Below are 17,824 nucleotides of genomic sequence, written 5' to 3'. Positions count from 1 at the left end.
GTGAAAAAAAAAACAATATTGATGGTGGTAAGCTCCAAGTCGACTTAACTTTTAATACCGACCCTGTTTGTATGATCTGCGAAATATTTGCTTAGAGTCGTGTTGAATAATTCTGTTGTCGCTATTAAAGCAGGCGAACATTCTTGATCGGGATTTAATCCGAGGATATCGGTTGGTGCTTAGCACCATGAAAGTGTTTATACGAAAATTTTATCTGATAAAAGCCATCATCAATCGTAATTTGAATACAACTCGTTATTGAAGGGACCATCGAGTTATAGAATCACATTCCCATACAAAATCGCTATCACAGTAGCCATGAAATTAATGTTATCGAGTTGACTATATTATAGTTGGGTAGTTCTGCCCAGCAGTCAAGGCGTAATAAAAATCTCCTTGAAATTTTAACAATAGTTGCGATTTTCTTCGCACCTTCTGACACTTGCATTCGATTGAAACAAGATTGAACACGTCGTAAAACATATTGAAAAATAAAATTATTGCGTTTACAATTCGAAGAAAAAGTTCTGGAATAATCAGCAATCGTCAAAGTGCTGGTCAACAGATTAAATTTAGGTTGATTTTGTTATTTTTAAAATCAATAACAAGAGTATGAATCATTGTCTCCAACATGGGAAAAACGCAAAAAAAAAAATCTACTTCAGCCATCTTTATTCCGACTTGGAGTAGGTATTCGCCCTCAGTTATGAATTATTTTTCTACTCACTTTTCTTCCCTTGACCTTCCATTTTCAATAAATTATCACTTTGTTTAGCTCAGCGATTGTGTTGAACAATAGAAATTACAATAATTATCAACGTTTTTCGTCAGTTAGGTCTGTTTTGATGCTTATGAAATTCAATAACAAGACTGCAAGTTTATCGTTTCACTTCTGAAAAAATACTGCTGGACTGAATGAAGTTGGTGCTGACGATCTATTGGGTTGAAGGGTGAGTGGGGGGTATGTAAGATCTAGAAACTCTGATGCAATGTTTTGAAACAGCGCTGACGAGGACGACTATCTCTGAGCCGGGAAACACTCTTTACTCCAACGATATTTCTCATTGAAGCGTCTTTTGGAAAAAAGAAAAAACCTCCTCTCTTTTACTTTCTCACGTAAAACCAAAAACAAAATAGCACGTCAACAGAAGTGCATTCAGGAAACTGTTATACAATTTTATTCAAGCAGTGCTCCCATAGTCGTAAACCAATTCACGAACACACAGAAAAAAAAGATTTCTACAAAGTAAAACAAAAGTCCCCCACGGTAACCAGCGTAAACACATTAATGAGTAAAAAATACACATATTTTATGTTAATGTAAATTTGGAGATCTTAAAATCAGTGCCAACATTTCAAAGGGGCGTAATTCAAGTATTTAGGTGTCTGGTTCGATTCCAAATGCACATGGGGAAAACATATTGCGTATCTGAAACAAAAATGCCAACAAAGAATCAATTTTCTTCGTACAATTACCGGAACTTGGTGGGGAGCACACCCGGAAGATCTGATCAGGTTGTACCGAACAACCATCCTTTCGGTTTTAGAGTACGGCAGCTTTTGCTTCCAATCCGCAGCAAAAACACACATTCTTAAGCTGCAACGGATTCAATACCGTTGCCTCCGAATCGCGCTTGGCTGTATGCACTCGACGCATACGATGAGCCTCGAAGTACTCGCGGGTGTTCTCCCACTGACAGATCGTTTCGCTGAGCTGTCTTTCCGGTTTCTCATCCGTTGTGAAGTATTGAATCCTTTGGTAATAGAACACTTTGGGAAGCTGCTCGACCAAAATCCTCAAACAAGATTCATGAGTTTGTACTATGAGTACATGACGCTGGAGGTTGGTCCTTCTTCATTAATCTCCAATCGTGATTGCTTTCAAGCCTTCTATAGTTCCTCTGTAAATTTTGATCTGCCCATGATGCGAGAAATCCATGGAATACCAGATCACCATCGGTCGATGGTTGTTCCCGCAATTTTTGCAATCAAGTACCACCATGTAAGTAACGATAAAAGATTTTTCACAGATAAATGCTTCCACTGGATTTGGTGTATTTAATCAATTTCATAGCGCCTCCTATAAACTGCAGAAACCATGCTCCGTATACGTTGCGGAACTCGCAGCTATATTTTACGCAGTAGAGCGAATTGCCTCACTACCTTCTGACTTCATTTTTACGGATAGTCTTAGCTCATTGGAGGCTATTCGTTCAATGAGGCCGATGAAGCACTCCTCGTATTTCCTGCCTGAAATACGATCTAAACTGAGTGCTTTATCTAACTGCTCCTATACTATCACCTTAGCTTGGGTCCCATCTCATTGCTCAATTCCGGGTAATGAGAAAGCGGACTCATTGGCTAAGGTGGGCACTATGGAAGGCGATATTTTTGAGCGACAAATCGCCTTCAACGAATGTTTCTCCATTGCTCGCCAGCAAGTCCTCATCAGTTGGCAACAAAAATGGAATGATGGTGAATTGGGAAGATGGTTACATTCTATTCTCCCACAGGTGTCGAACAAAGCATGGTTCAAAGGGTTGGACATGAGCCGCGACTTTATACGCGTTATATCAAGGCTTATGTCCAATCACTGCTCATTAGATTCGCACTTCTATCGAATTGGGCTCTCAGACAGCAATTTATGTGCGTGTGGCAGTGGTTATCACGATATTGAGCATGTTGTTTGGTCGTGTACCTTACACCGTGTTGCCAGATCTGAGTTATCCACATCCCTCAGGGCCCGAGGAAAACAACCCGCGATACCCGTTAGAGATGTCTTGGCGAGCCGAGACCTCGACTATTTGAATTTAATTTATGTGTTTTTAAAACGGATAGGTTTGAGGAGTTAGAAGTTAGTGTCATCTTGTGTTCTCCCAAGTTGTTAGCTACCCATCGGTGTACCCCCATGTTTGTCTTTTTCATCAGAGTGTCGCCTAGTTCGAGATCAAGAGCACATTGCTCTCCAAATCTTGTGTTCACAATCCCTACCCTGCCTTCCTTTTGTTACAATTTGTTACCCCTAACCTCGAGATAGCCGCGAGTAATCGGCCCCCGCTTTACTAACGTTAGTTTTAAGTAATTTTGTTATCTAAACAATGAATATCGGCTCCGCAAAGCTACAGCAAATGAGCCAGCCTCTGCATGCTGGTGGCATTCATTTTCATGAGTGAGCTTTCATTTGCGAGAAATCGACGACTAAAGCCATTGTTTACAAATGCAATTACGCCCCTTTGAAATGTTGGCACTGAAATGTGTAAAAAATACACATTTTAAGAATGTAGTACCAGTCAAAAAATGTTTATTTTTATAATCATTAATGGGTAAAAAAAACTTCTGCTTCGTTGATGGACGCCATTTGCCTAAGCGAAAAACTTTCAGCAATTTTAATAATTTTTTTTGGGAAACTACAGTCCAAACTGTAACAGAGCAACGGTGGCCAAGCTAGAGGGTAAGTGATTTATTTTATTTTCATAGCTAAGCCCTAGAAAAATAATCTTTATTAAGGTTTTCATTGTCCGGTGTCTGGCTGTGATTTTTTTAATATAATATTATTGAATCCGATCAATCTTTTTTTTTTATCATTGGCACAAATAAGAAATCTCCGATATTAATAAAAAAAAAAACCATGCGTCCTTATCATATTTAATTTCTTTGAATGATTACTTTTTACACATTTTGCAGTAAAAACCATTCTTGAAAAATGTGTAAAAAATACACATCTATTGACGTTTGATGGGTTTACACATAAATGTGCAAACGCAGTTTACACATTTTATGAGTAGACCCCTTTTTTCACAAAATGTGTGAAATTTTACACATTAATGTGTTTACGCTGGTTACCGTGAACGGCCAGGCCACTGATAAAATTCGACACATTTTTATTGGTGAATTTCCATGTAAAATTCCACGTGACTTTCATGTGTCCACACATACACGGATACGAATTTTGTTCATTTAAAACAAAAATATAAATGTTTATACTCTGAACATATGAATTATTCAAAGTAAATTGAAAGCATGTTTAAAACTAAAATATTTATGTTTGAATTAAATTCAAAAGCATGTTTATTTTAACAATATAGGATTTGGGTAAACGGTTTTTAGCGTGTCATGCCTTTTTATTTCCTTCATTAATGGGAATCACTACACCGTGAGTGATAAGTTATCACTTCACCGAGAAATGACACCGGTAATAAGGGCCGACTATTATATTCTTAGCAAATCAAAGAAAATCATGTATTCATTATGAAGTTCATTAAAGTTTAAACGAAATCAACCAACCTCGGCTATCTCGCCGGCCAACCGCGGGTAACAGCAGCGAAGCAAATAAATTCTGAGACGCCCTCGCCAACGCCCCCACAACGCCCCAGCCAACGGGCCCCGCAAACGACAAAACCGGCACCCCCACCGGCGCCCTTCCCGGCGGACCAGACAACCGCCCTGGCGACGCTGCGATGAAGCTGCGATGATGCTTCAAAAACACTGCGGCGTCGCGTCAAAATGAGGCGGCGCTTCAAATCGAGGCGGCGCTTCAAATCGAGGCGGCGCTTCAAAATGAAGCGGCGCGTCAAAATGAAGCGGCGCGTCAAAATGAGGCGGCGCTTGCGGCGCTTCAAAATGAGGCGGCGCTTCAAAATGAGGCGGCGCTTCAAAATGAGGCGGCGCTTCAAAATGAGGCGGCGCTTCAAATCGAGGGGGCGCGTCAAATCAAAGCGGCGCTTCAAAATGAGGCGGCGCTTCAAATCGAGGCGGCGCTTCAAATCGAGGCGGCGCTTCAAATCGAGGCGGCGCTTCAAAATGAAGCGGCGCGTCAAAATGAAGCGGCGCGTCAAAATGAGGCGGCGCTTCAAATCGAGGCGGCGCTTCAAAATGAGGCGGCGCTTCAAATCGAGGCGGCGCTTCAAATCGAGGTGGCGCTTCAAATCAAAGCGGCGCTTCAAATCGAGGCGGCGCTTCAAATCGAGGCGGCGCGTCAAATCAAAGCGGCGCGTCAGATCGAGGCGGCGCTTCAAAATGAGGCGGCGCTTCAAAATGAGGCGGCGCTTCAAATCGAAGCGGCGCTTCAAAATGAGGCGGCGCTTCAAAATGAGGCGGCGCTTCAAAATGAGGCGGCGCTTCAAAATGAAGCGGCGCGTCAAATCGAAGCGGCGCGTCAAAATGAGGCGGCGCTTCAAATCGAGGCGGCGCGTCAAATCAAAGCGGCGCGTCAAAATAAGGCGGCGCTGCAAAATGAGGCAGTGCTTCAAATCGAGGCGGCGTGTCAAAATGAGGCGGTGCTGCAAAATGAAGCGGCGCGTCAAAATGAAGCGGCGCGTCAAATTGAGGCGGCGCGTCAAAATAAGGCAGCGCTTCAAAATGAGGCGACGCGTCAATTCGAGGCAGCACTTCAAAATGAGGCGGCGCGTCAAATCGAGGCGGCGCGTCAAAACGAAGCGGTGCGCCAAATCGAGGTGGTGCGTCAAAATTAGGCAGCGCGTCAAAATGAGGCGTCACTTCAAACTGCGGCGTCATTTCAAAAACTCTGCGGCAACGCAAAATATTTCTTTAAATATTGCTTGTTTTTATTATTTCATGCGTTTCGTCCCACGGATATGTAGGGCCCATCATTAAAAATCAATTTTATCTAGATGAACGCGTCATTGGGATATTTTTGGTCGCTATTGAAAATTTATTCGATTTCTGAATTTATGTATGGGCCCAAATCAGGGACATTTAGGCCGACATTAAATTCATTTCCCCTATTATTTCCAGAAAAAAACGGGGTTTTTCTGCGGTGGGAAAAAATAGGAATTTATCTATCACAGATTACAGATTCCTGTTCACAGCACTGAAAATCTCAGCCGGTGCTTCTATTTATGCTTTTAGGTTAGGAATGCAAGTCTCTCCTACTTGGAGAATTAATCCATGCAACGGCTTGCTATACTGCGCCTCAATTCTTCATATAGTAGGGACTTACAATGCTAATCTAAAAGCATGAAATCAGTCAGAGGTGATGCGTCACAATTGGAACTGGTTCTTCAACTCGTGGTAGGAAAATCAAATTAATTTTTAACAAGTCTTTGGAAACGCATACGTTCGACGCTTAGCTATGATGCTTATTATTACAATATTTAACAGGTGGAGATCCTTTACACGAGTTTTTGCTCTGCTTTTGAAATTGAATAACAGAATCCAATGCTGTGTTCCTAAAATTTGAGCTAAGCAGTCACACCTAATAATTGACCTGCGCCCTTAAATATACATCTCCCTAAAGATAAATCTCCCTAACAAGATGCGCCCACCTCTTGAAGTCTTTAAAAAAGTACCTTATTTCAAATAGTGTATTATCTAGATGATATGGTATGTTGCAGTTGCCACACAGCAACACCTAAGGGGTGGGAAATAATAAATGACTCTAATATTCATTGTATATCTACAAAGTCCTTACTTCTTGACATTATTCTTAATTCCTTAAAGTTTCGTCAACATTTTCCAACCACCATAATTTTTTTTCTTAATCATCTCAAAATATACTTGACTTTTCCAAATTTCAATAAAAAACCTTGAAACATTTCTAGAAATTTTCCTAAACATTCGTATTTTGCACACGGGCAAAAAAAGTTCCCAAAACTACTAGTAAGACACCAAAGCAAATGCTTGAGTTTTTAAGAAGTCAAACCTGAGATGAGTTTTTAATAAATTCCCAGTACTTCTACCAAAAGCACTGAGCTTCCTCAGTTTTGGACATTAACGCCTACTAAGAATAGTGTTCACTTGGTATAATCACGGAAATAGGACATTTTAAATACGTTTATAATTTAAAATCTCGATCTTGATCAAATAATCAAAATTGTAAAATTCTGGGATAATTTTGAAATATTTTGATTTATTTTTTATAAATTTTGATAAGTTTTAAATTCGTGATCTCTAATACAATCAAATTAAGAAAGCCTGGTATATTTTTCTATTTAAGAATGTAAAAAAACAAAGAAAAGTATTCATTGCATTTCGCTAAAATCTAAGCTAGGAAATTTATTGCTGAGGGACTTATAAAAAATTCAAAGCACTCAAGATACTATTGCATGATTGTTCGATGTTTGGACAGACACTAAAGCTACCGGGCTTTAAAGAATGTTCAAAATTCAAGGCTTTGAAAAAGTCTCTAGAGCTTAAAATTTTCCTAGACTATTTTTAGACATCTTAGGCCTGGAAAACTTTCACGATGATGTAGTAAAAAGTCAAGAAATTGAATTCCGAGTGTTTTTATTCGAAACCTCCAAAAATTTGTGTATTTCGAAGCAATGAAAAAAAAAGAAAATGAAAAAATAAACATCACAAATTGCATTAGTTATGCTTATTAATTTAATTTAAAAAAAATATGCAAAAACGCGATCATTTTTTCAATTTGGCACGTCACCCAAATATTTCTACCTCTTTAGCAGCGGATGAGCTCTTGTAAAACTGCGGGGGAATTGCGTTTCAGGGTAATATCACCAACGACATTTTTTCTCGTGCTATACTAAGACTAATTGATACGAACAGTTTTTGCTAATCATATACCTATCAATAGTTTATTTGGTAATGCTAGGTGGAAAACCCTTAAATTGGGTTTTAAAAACGCATTTTAAACGCTTTAGGTCATATTACCTCGTGGTGCGTATTGTCCCACCTTCCTCTACTATGAATTGCTATATGCTGACAGGTTGACGGTGAGACAACGGCATACATTATCACCACTATTCTGTATTTCGTTTCGAACGAAATTCTCATACAAAAAAAATTAAAGGGTTGTGTCCTAGACACGACCGCAGTATGACGTAGAACCACACAAAATTGATGTTTTTCATGCATTTTTGACTATTATACTTTATCTTAAAATTTTCAAGTATTTCAACTCAACAAGACTCAAAACAATTTACACATTTTTCTTGACAAATATCCATGTGAAATTCCACATGATTTTCATTTGACCACACATAAACAGAATCCACTCAGAAGTACACATGAAATTTATACGCAAATGAATAGTATGTGTGGTCACGCATGGTTTTTATGTTAAAGTTTGAAAGTTTTGGTGTGGGAAGAAATTAATGGAAAAACTTCTGATTTTACTAATGATTGTGATTTGTTTCAAATTTATTTCCCGGAAAAAAGAGATCGTCAAAGTCTATGTCTTTTTCGGGTTATTGTTGAGGGGTGGGGGGGATAGGAAAGGTTATTGATGAATGGGGGGGGGGAGAGATTGTTGTGAAGGGGGGAGGGAGAGGGGTTAATGTGAAAGGCGGAGGGGTTTAATTATTACTTTTCCTTATTTTGGTCACGCCGTGATCCACCTTTAGCCGCTGATTTGATCCTGCTTACTGCAGGACCAAGTGCCACGCCGTCCGAAGCGACAATGAGCAAAAGCATGACAGCAGCGTTGTTTTATATCTTTTCAGGTTCAGAACCTGGTAGGATTTCCCGCCGTTTTTTATGAATGGGGCGGAGCAAAAAGTTTCTTTTGTGCAGAATATGTAAAAGAGGATGGACTTTGGATGTTAATATAATTGCATATATAGAGGTACCAGATATGTTTTACTGTCAGTAGTTGGTAATTCATCGAGTGTATGTCTCCTATTAAGCAATATTTTTTTTTTGAAAATGTTAGCTCTGCATGTATAAAATTAATTGTTCATACAATGTCCATGTCTTTTTCGGGTTATTGTTAAGGGGGAGGGGGAGGGGGTTTTACATGCACGTTTTTTCAAGTCTCATTCCTCATTGTGGTGGATACGCCGTGATCCACCTTTAGCCGCTAACCTAGTCCTGCTTGATGTAGGACCTAGTGCCACGCCGTCCGAAGCGGTAATGAGCAGTGGCATGAGAGCAGCGCTGATTTATATCTTTTCAGGTTCAAGCAGAATGATGTGCAACCAAGTGGTATTCGTTTATGATGACTGGGTTTGTGAAAAAGGCTTATTTCATGACATCAGTGATAAAATTCATTCCGTCTCGCACGCTGAGCCGGTCAAGTCGCATCGGTCTCGTTGTACGACACTTGTATTTGAGTTTTTGAGTTTTTCCCCACGCGAGGGTTTTTTCTCGCCAAAGTTAGTTGGCATAGTGTTAATACAACTAGTGCGCGAGTGAGGAAGCCGTTAACCATACGCCGAGCGCTTTGCTTACGGTCCAGCTTTAATCACCATCATCGCATCATCACATCATCCCATTGATAGCAACAACGAAAGCACGTGAAATTGCCTACCGAGGCGACCGAGGCATACCAGCTATCAGGTTATCGACCCAACAGCCGTTGGGGCAAACAATAGCCTCGCACCAGTCATCTGCCGCCTCAGTGTAATAGGTATACCGTGTCGCTTTGTTTTCACCAGTATCGCATCTCCCTGCATGGTCCAATATTAGATTAGGTTGGGTCATAATTAGGGTGATTCAAAATTTTGTAAATAGTATATATCTTTAATTTTTTTTTCTTGGTTTTTTTTTCTCGTACTATTTATAAGTAGAGCATAGTTAGGGTGATCAAAAAAAAATTTTTTTTTTTTAGTATACATATATATATTTTTTTCTTTTTTTGTTTTTTTTCCTTCTTTCGTATTACTCTTTATTAGAGTAAAACTATATAATTTTTTTTGTATTTTTTTTTTAATTTTTTATTTTATTTTTTTTTTTTTTTGCATTTTTTTGATACTATTTGAAATTACTGTAATTTTTTTAAAAATATTTATTAAAAACACCATTGCGGCGATATTTAACCGCAATGGATGAAAATGATAAAGGCGGGGGATGGTCGCTTTCCATCTCAGACGACGAAACTCTTAATTCCTCCTCACACGAAAGTCTCGAGGAAGTTGTGGAAATGGAAACCCTTGACGTCCCAGTTGACTCGCTCTCCAGCAAAAATACTGGAGCATATCCCAAGAAAAGGTATCCCCCACAACCCTCTCCCCCACCATCACCTCCTCGTCCTGCACCCCCCACACAATTGCCCCCAAAAATCTCTGCGCTCCCCCGCCTAAAAGCTTACCCAGAAGCCTCGAAAGGCCCATGGGTTGTTTTTTTCCGGCCCAAACAAAAACCTTTGAACATTCCGAGGATCTCTAAGGATCTAACAACACATTTTTCGGCCGTTACCGATATTTTCAAGGTAACACCAATAAAACTGCGCGTTACCGTTGACTCGACCGTTGATGACCGGAAGCAGGCTAACCAAATTGTTGCGTGCGAGCTTTTTTCATTGGAATACCGAGTCTACATACCCAGTAGTGAGGTAGAAATTGAAGGAGTGGTCACCGAAGCGAGTTTGACTAGTGATGATTTCTTGGGTCCCGATTCCTTCGGAATCTTTAAAAACCGTGCCCTGCCGAAGGTGAAGATATTGGACTGCCTTCAAATGCAGTCAGTATCCGTAGTAGGCTCCAAAAAAACTTATTCCTTGTCAAACTCGTTTCGTGTGACCTTTTCGGGTTCAGCGTTACCTCACTACGTCGCTATTGGCAAGGTTCGGCTGCCTGTACGTCTGTTTGTACCTCGGGTAATGAACTGCTCGAAATGTAAACAACTTGGTCATACATCGGACTACTGCTCGAACAAACCACGCTGCGATCAGTGTGGCGAGCAACATCAAGAGGGCCCTTGCGGTGCTCCTCCAAAATGCGTGTACTGCAAGGAAAGCCTACATACCCTGACTGACTGCCCGAGGTATAAACAGCAGGGAGAAAAACTTAAGCGGTCTCTGCAAGCTCGCTCCAAGAGAACACTAGCAGAACTCTTGAAGAATACCGCTTCATCTTCTCAGACCACACCAAAAAGCAGTAACACGTTCTCCATTTTGCCAGTTGATGATCTAGACTCTGACTCAGAGGTCGGTGAGGGTAGTCCGTTTGTCTTTAAAGGCAATACGAGAAAACGAGCAAAAAAACACACCACCGAAAAGCCTCGTAAGGCCACTCGTACGGACCACCCTTCCACCTTGGAAAAATCAAGAGGTAACGGAAATGCACCGAAGCCCATTCCACCGGGTTTTCAACCTTGTAATTATGACAAGAACTTTCCGTCACTTCCAGGATCATCTAAAACCCCAGATGTCCCAGTTTTTCGGCCAGAAAAGCAGCTGAATAATCAGCAAGAACATGCCCCCATGTTCACGTTTTCTGGTATTGTGGATAGCTTCTTCAGTATATTCAATGTCTCTGACTCAACGAGGAGCATTATTAATTTAGTGCTGCCAATGGTGAAAACTCTTTTGAAGCAACTAGCTTCTAGTTGGTCCTTCCTTGCATCGATCATATCCTTTGATGGATAATTCTCCGAATGAGGTCGGGGATATGATCTCTGTTCTTCAGTGGAACTGTAGAAGTCTTATGCCAAAACTTGACACATTTAAATTTTTAGTTAACAATTTACTTTCTGATGCATTTGCCCTTTGTGAAACATGGCTCTCTTCAGACACCGATCTTGCTTTAGACGATTTCAACATTATTCGCCTTGATCGGGCAGATTCGTATGGAGGGGTGCTTCTGGGGATCAACAAGCTCCATTCCTTCTACAGAATCGATCTGCCTTCGGTGACAGGCATTGAAGTTGTTGCATGTCAGGTTAATATTCGAGGTAAATGCCTCAGTATTGCCTCAGTATATCTTCCACCGCGAACTGCGATTTCTCGTCAAAGTTTCTCGGATATCTGCACGGCTATGCCGGAGCCACGGTTGATCTTGGGAGATTTTAACTCTCACGGTACAGGCTGGGGGGAACTGCACGACGACAACCGCTCAACCTTGATATACGACATGTGCGACTTCTTCAAAATGACAATTCTAAACACCGGGGAAGCAACACGAGTAGCCAAACCTCCAGCAAAAATAAGCAGATTAGTTGGTTCATCTTCTACTCGCTCGGTCGACATCGCGTACGATCTTACGAAAAACATTGACTGGCGAAAATTCGCGACCGCGGTTCTTGATGCCAGTCAATCGGTTGACGTACTTCCTCCGCTGGACGAGTACTCCTTTCTCGCGCGTGTCATCATCGATTCTGCGCTACAAGCACAGACGAAACGAGTTCCGGGTGTTTCCGTCCGCAAGCGACCTCCCACCCCGTGGTGGGATAAGGATTGCACCGACGCGAACAGCGAGAAGTCCGCCGCGTTTAAACGCTTCCGCAAACACGGCAAGGTCGGGGATTTCGAGCGGTACACCGATCTCGAGAAAACTTTTAAGGACTTAATTAAAGCAAAAAAACGCGGTTACTGGCGTCGGTTCGTCGATGGTTTGTCACGAGAGACTTCCATGAGAACACTCTGGAATGTCGGTAGGAGAATGCGAAACGCGTCTACACCGATTAACGAAGACAAGGAGTACTCGGACAGATGGATTTTCAGCTTCGCGCGGAAAGTTTGCCCGGATTCGGTGTCGGTTCAAACCAACGTTCGTGATCGTCCGTCCGGTAATAACGAAATAGATTCCCCGTTTTCGATGGTGGAATTCTCACTTGCTCTCCTTTCATGTAACAATTCAGCTCCAGGAATGGATAGAATCAAGTTCAGCTTGCTTAAAAATCTCCCAGATGTCGCGAAGAGACGCTTGTTGAACTTATTCAATCAATTTCTGGAGCACAACATTGTTCCGGATGACTGGAGACAAGTAAGAGTTATCGCCATTCGAAAACCCGGTAAACCCGCGTCGGATTATAACTCGTACCGTCCCATCGCGATGCTGTCCTGTATACGGAAATTGTTGGAGAAAATGATTCTTTTTCGTCTAGACAAATGGGTCGAGTCGAATGGTTTACTTTCAGATACGCAATTTGGATTTCGGAGAGGCAAGGGAACGAGTGACTGTCTTGCGTTGCTTTCAACTGAAATTCAACTGGCCTATGCGCAAAAACAGCAAATGGGTTCAGTTTTCTTGGACATTAAGGGGGATTTTGATTCTTTTTGTATCGATGTCCTTTCGGATAAACTCCACGATAGTGGGCTTTCACCAATTATGAACAACTATTTGAGCAACTTGTTGTCTGAGAAATATATGAGCTTCTCTCATGGAAACTCGACAACTTCACGAATTAGTTACATGGGTCTCCCCCAGGGCTCATGTTTAAGCCCCCTTCTTTATAATTTTTATGTAAAAGACATTGATGGTTGTCTTGATGAAAATTGCTCGCTAAGGCAGCTTGCAGATGACGGGGTTGTGTCCGTTATAGGGCCAAGTGCACCGGACCTGCAAGGACCATTGCAAGATACCTTAGACAATTTGTCTACTTGGGCTATGAAGCTGGGTATCGAATTCTCTCCGGAGAAAACTGAGTTGGTTGTTTTTTCTAGGAAGCATCATCCTGCACAGTTACAGCTTCAACTAAAGGGTAGAACAATCACTCAAAGTATATCTTTCAAGTATTTAGGTGTCTGGTTCGATTCCAAATGCACATGGGGAAAACATATTGCGTATCTGAAACAAAAATGCCAGCAAAGAATTAATTTTCTTCGTACAATTACTGGAACTTGGTGGGGAGCACACCCGGAAGATCTGATCAGGTTGTATCGAACAACCATCTTGTCGGTTCTAGAGTACGGTAGCTTCTGCTTTCAATCCGCGGCAAAAACACACATCCTGAAGCTACAACGGGTTCAATACCGTTGCCTCCGAATCGCGCTTGGCTGTATGCACTCGACGCATACGATGAGCCTCGAAGTACTTGCGGGTGTTCTCCCACTGACAGATCGTTTCGCGGAACTGTCCTTCCGGTTTCTTATCCGTTGTGAAGTAATGAACCCATTGGTAATAGAAAACTTTGAGAAGCTGCTCGACAGAAATCCTCAAACAAGATTCATGAGTCTCTATTACGAGTACATGACGCTGGAGATTGGCCCTTCTTCATTCAATTCCTCTCGTGTTTGCCTCCAAGACTTTTATAGTTCCTCTGTAAATTTTGATCTGACCATGTTGCAAGAAATCCATGGAATACCAGATCACCATCGGTCGATGGTTGTTCCCTTAATTTTTGCAAACAAGTACCACCATGTTAGTAACAATAAGAGTTTTGTCACAGATGGGTCTACTATAAACGCTTCCACTGGATTTGGAGTATTCAACGAATTTCATAGCGCCTCATATCAACTGCAAAAACCCTGTTCCGTATACGTTGCGGAACTAGCAGCCATATTTTACGCAGTAGAGCAAATTGCCTCACTATCATCTGATCACTATTTTATTTTTACAGATAGCCTTGGCTCGTTGGAGGCTATTCGATCAATGAGGCCGATGAAGCACTCCTCGTATTTCCTGACCGAAATCCGAGCTAAATTGAGTACTTTATCTAACTGCTCCTATACTATCACCTTAGTTTGGGTCCCATCTCATTGCTCAATTCCGGGTAATGAGAAAGCGGACTCGCTAGCTAAGGTGGGCGCTATGGAAGGCGATATTTTTGATCGACAAATCGCCTTTGCGGAATTTTTCTCAATTAGGTACCCGTCAGCACGTCCTCACCAACTGGCAACAAAAATGGAATGAGAGTGATCTGGGAAGATGGTATCGAACAAGTCATGGTTCAAAGGATTGGACATGAGCCGTGACTTTATACGTGTCATATCAAGGCTCATGTCCAATCACTACTCGTTAGACTCGCATTTCTTCCGAATCGGGCTCGCAGGCAGCAATTTGTGCGCTTGTGGTAGTGGCTATCACGATATCGACCACGTACTTTGGTCATGCACCCTCCATTGTGTTGCTAGATCCGAGTTATCCGCATCCCTCAGGGCCCGAGGAAAACAACCCATGCGGCCCGTTAGAGACATCTTGGCGAGCCGAGATCTCGACTATTGCAATTTAATATATGTGTTTTTAAAACGGATAGATCTGAGGATTTAGTAGTTATTGTCATCTTGTGTTCCCCCAAGTTGTTAGCTGCCCATCGGTGTACCCCCATGTTTGTCTTTTTCATCAGTTGGTCGCTTAGTTCGAGATCAAGAGCACATTGCTCTCCAAACCTTGTGTTCTCAATCCCTACCCTGCCATCCATTTGTTACAATTTGTTACCCCTAACCTCGAGATAGCCGCGAGTAATCGGCCCCCGCTTTACTAACGTTAGATGAAATTTTGTAACCTAAACAATGAATATCGGCTCCGCAAAGCTACGGCAAATGAGCCTGGAAAAATAAACGCATTAAAAAAAAAAAGTGATAAAATTATCATTTGTACGCTTTCAATAGTTTAATTACAGAAAAATTGGAAAAATATTTATTTCAACAGGTTCGTAATGTAATATTCTATCGATTGGCGTGTTTGCATTTTAATTTCATCTATAAATGACAAAGTTACAAGCGTGAAAAACCTAACACTCCTTCACCACACATATTTTTTGATTTGCACCCCAGTATAGTCGACAAAGACGTAGTTCTACGTCAAAATATTTTGGTCAGCGTTACAATTTTTCCAACACAGAAAGCGTTTTTCTTTCAGTGTCAAGGCTCATAACATGGACTTCTACTTGTTATTCAAGTTCATCTCTCTTAGCTACATGCATCTCTTTCTTATTACACACAGTCGTGTCAAAGTGGCAATCAATCGCTTTTATGTTCACTCATGAACCAGGTCTACGTCATTTCCTTAGAGCTGTGATTGAAATGGCTATCACAAAAGTGTCAAAGATCTGAGAGAACTTTTGTGCGTTCAGTAAGTATCTATAGACACCACTGAAAATTTCAGTTGCAGTGTATCAAACAAAATTCTGTTTTGGTTCCGAAAATGGATCTAAGCGAAGTGCAAAGGACTCCAAAAATCTGCAAAGTGATCGAACATTGACTGAAATTGTGACAGAATTTTTTTATTGGCCGATGGCTCAATAGGCAAATTCATAACTGATCCCAGCAGTAACTGTAAGTACGAGCAAGTGAGTTATGATCCGGGGAACTTTATCCGGCATGTTCGTGCTACGCATTCCGAAAAAGCGCTAGAAATTGGCATAATGAAGGCTGAAGACGTAGCCACCAAAAAGCCCATCATTGTTCCGAAGAGGCCAATAGTCATTGGATCAGCAGCTGTTCATTGATTCCGTAATTAAGATTGTTTCGCTGCACAATCTTTCCCTGGCAAGCCTAGAATGGGAAGGCTTGAAGCAATTGTTTGATCCAATTGCTGAAGCTACCGGGTTAACATTAAATCGTTCGAACATTAAAACATACCTAAGATCAGCCGCACAGAAAATTAAATAATAGTTGTCGTAATAAATATTCAGTATGTCCTGTGGGATAAGGATGTCATTTGGACATTGGATGAGTTTGTTTAGATTTCTTTAAATATTAGACTCAATAAGGACACTTTTGTACCCGTAATACAGGCATGATTGAGGTTAACGAAAGACAGAAAGCGAAATATTTAAAAACGAGGAGGCGAGGAGCGAAATATTTAAAAATATGGAGGTTATCAAGAGCTACTGTGTGTATATAATGCAAATATTCTCCGTGACTTGTGATAAATATTGTCCCAACATGGTTGCGACAGTTAAACTATTGAAGAAGGAGATAACCGAACTAATTGCGGGAACAGATGAGTTGCAAAATAAACTAAATTTGATCCGTTGCGCTGTACACACGGTGCAGCTCGCTATATTGGAGGTAGTTAACAAGTCTAACGAGTCCGTCAAGAAAAAAAACTGCAGCTGGTATCGGAACATACAATACAAGACAGGGTTTTATGGCAGCTCATTTCTCCCCATATGAGGTCAAACTCGATGGGAAGTAATTTATGTTGTGATGGAAAGCTTCGTCTATCAACAAAACTTGTTTCCAGAGCTTGGTAAGTTTTTATACAGTCATCGATCCATTTACGTGGTTTTCTTGATTCATGTAAAGGATACTTTTACATTTAATTTTCGTTTACGGAGAATTAAAAAAAAAAACAATCTATAATCAGTTTCCTTATCTATTCGATTCGAAACTAGTCGAAAATTCACATTCTTCCAAACGTAACAGAATAAATTTAACGTTTTCTCAAACCAAACACTTAACAAACAATTATAATAATTTTGATCGAGGCTCATATTTGTATGTTAACTAATAATCACGTTTTAAGTAAACTGTTTGACCATAGCTAACCAGAAACCATGTGAGGTAATACCATCCGGCATTGGAGCTTTGCCATCAGCGCGAAGTATTTTTAGTCCTCTGGTACTGGCGCATACTGGTACATATTAAGAATAAATAAATGTGTTATTAGTGTTATCATACAAATCTGGTTTCCTCGAAGAAGTATGATATTCAACATTAAGTGTTCAATTTAGGATTAGGAAGGGCAGCCTAATTTAATTTATGAATGCAACCCGATTCCCGAGATATGTGTCAAATAACATGTAACAGTTCAAATGTCAAGTAAATTCTCTCCCATAGTATATTAGATGTTTAGAAAAAAATGTATGGTGAATAGATTATAATTTCTACAAATTTAAAATCATGTTTTCACAATTCCTAATCTCTTGCTATAAACTTTCTTATAGATTAATCAAGTCATTGGGAGTTCATCACTTATTATGAACAAGCCTTCAAGCCACTTTATCTGGCTACAAATAAAATGCTAGCAGGGCATATTTCTCTTTGTGACAGCTCTGGTTACAGCGTAAACAGAAGCATCCTAATCTACACGCAGTGGGCACGGTACTGTTGGCAACACAATCGAACCAAGTATCGGTGGAGAGAGCCTTCAGCGCTCTTTCCTTGATATTTTCGGATCACCGTACAGGACTAGAGGGTAGCTGACATCCTCATTATTAAACTAAACCGAGGGTTTTTATGATACAGTTTAACCAAATCTGCTTCAAAGCAATGAAACCGATATGTAAACTGGGTCAATCT

General features: G+C 40.8%; 1 protein-coding gene across 2 annotated transcripts in view; it reads right to left on the bottom strand.

The window, feature by feature from the left end:
- The window catches only part of AGO2 (Argonaute 2), a 44,568-nt gene extending 43,662 nt beyond the window's left edge, over positions 1 to 906 (bottom strand). The window contains exon 1 of one of the 2 annotated variants that reach the window (XM_065235726.1): positions 728 to 906. In XM_065235726.1, coding sequence (XP_065091798.1) covers positions 728 to 749 — 22 coding nt within the window. In that variant the 5' untranslated portion in view covers positions 750 to 906. The remainder of the gene's footprint in view (positions 1 to 727) is intronic. The other variant, XM_065235727.1, reaches the window with a different exon arrangement.
- Positions 907 to 17,824: the final 16,918 nt, after the last annotated feature.

Source organism: Ochlerotatus camptorhynchus, unplaced genomic scaffold (assembly GCF_037179485.1).
Source record: "Ochlerotatus camptorhynchus isolate MF236.1 unplaced genomic scaffold, CSIRO-AGI_Acam_v1.1 ptg000503l, whole genome shotgun sequence".
NCBI lineage: Eukaryota > Metazoa > Arthropoda > Insecta > Diptera > Culicidae > Ochlerotatus > Ochlerotatus camptorhynchus.
Note: the sequence above shows the minus strand (reverse complement) of the source record. Positions and strands in the feature narration are given on the sequence as shown.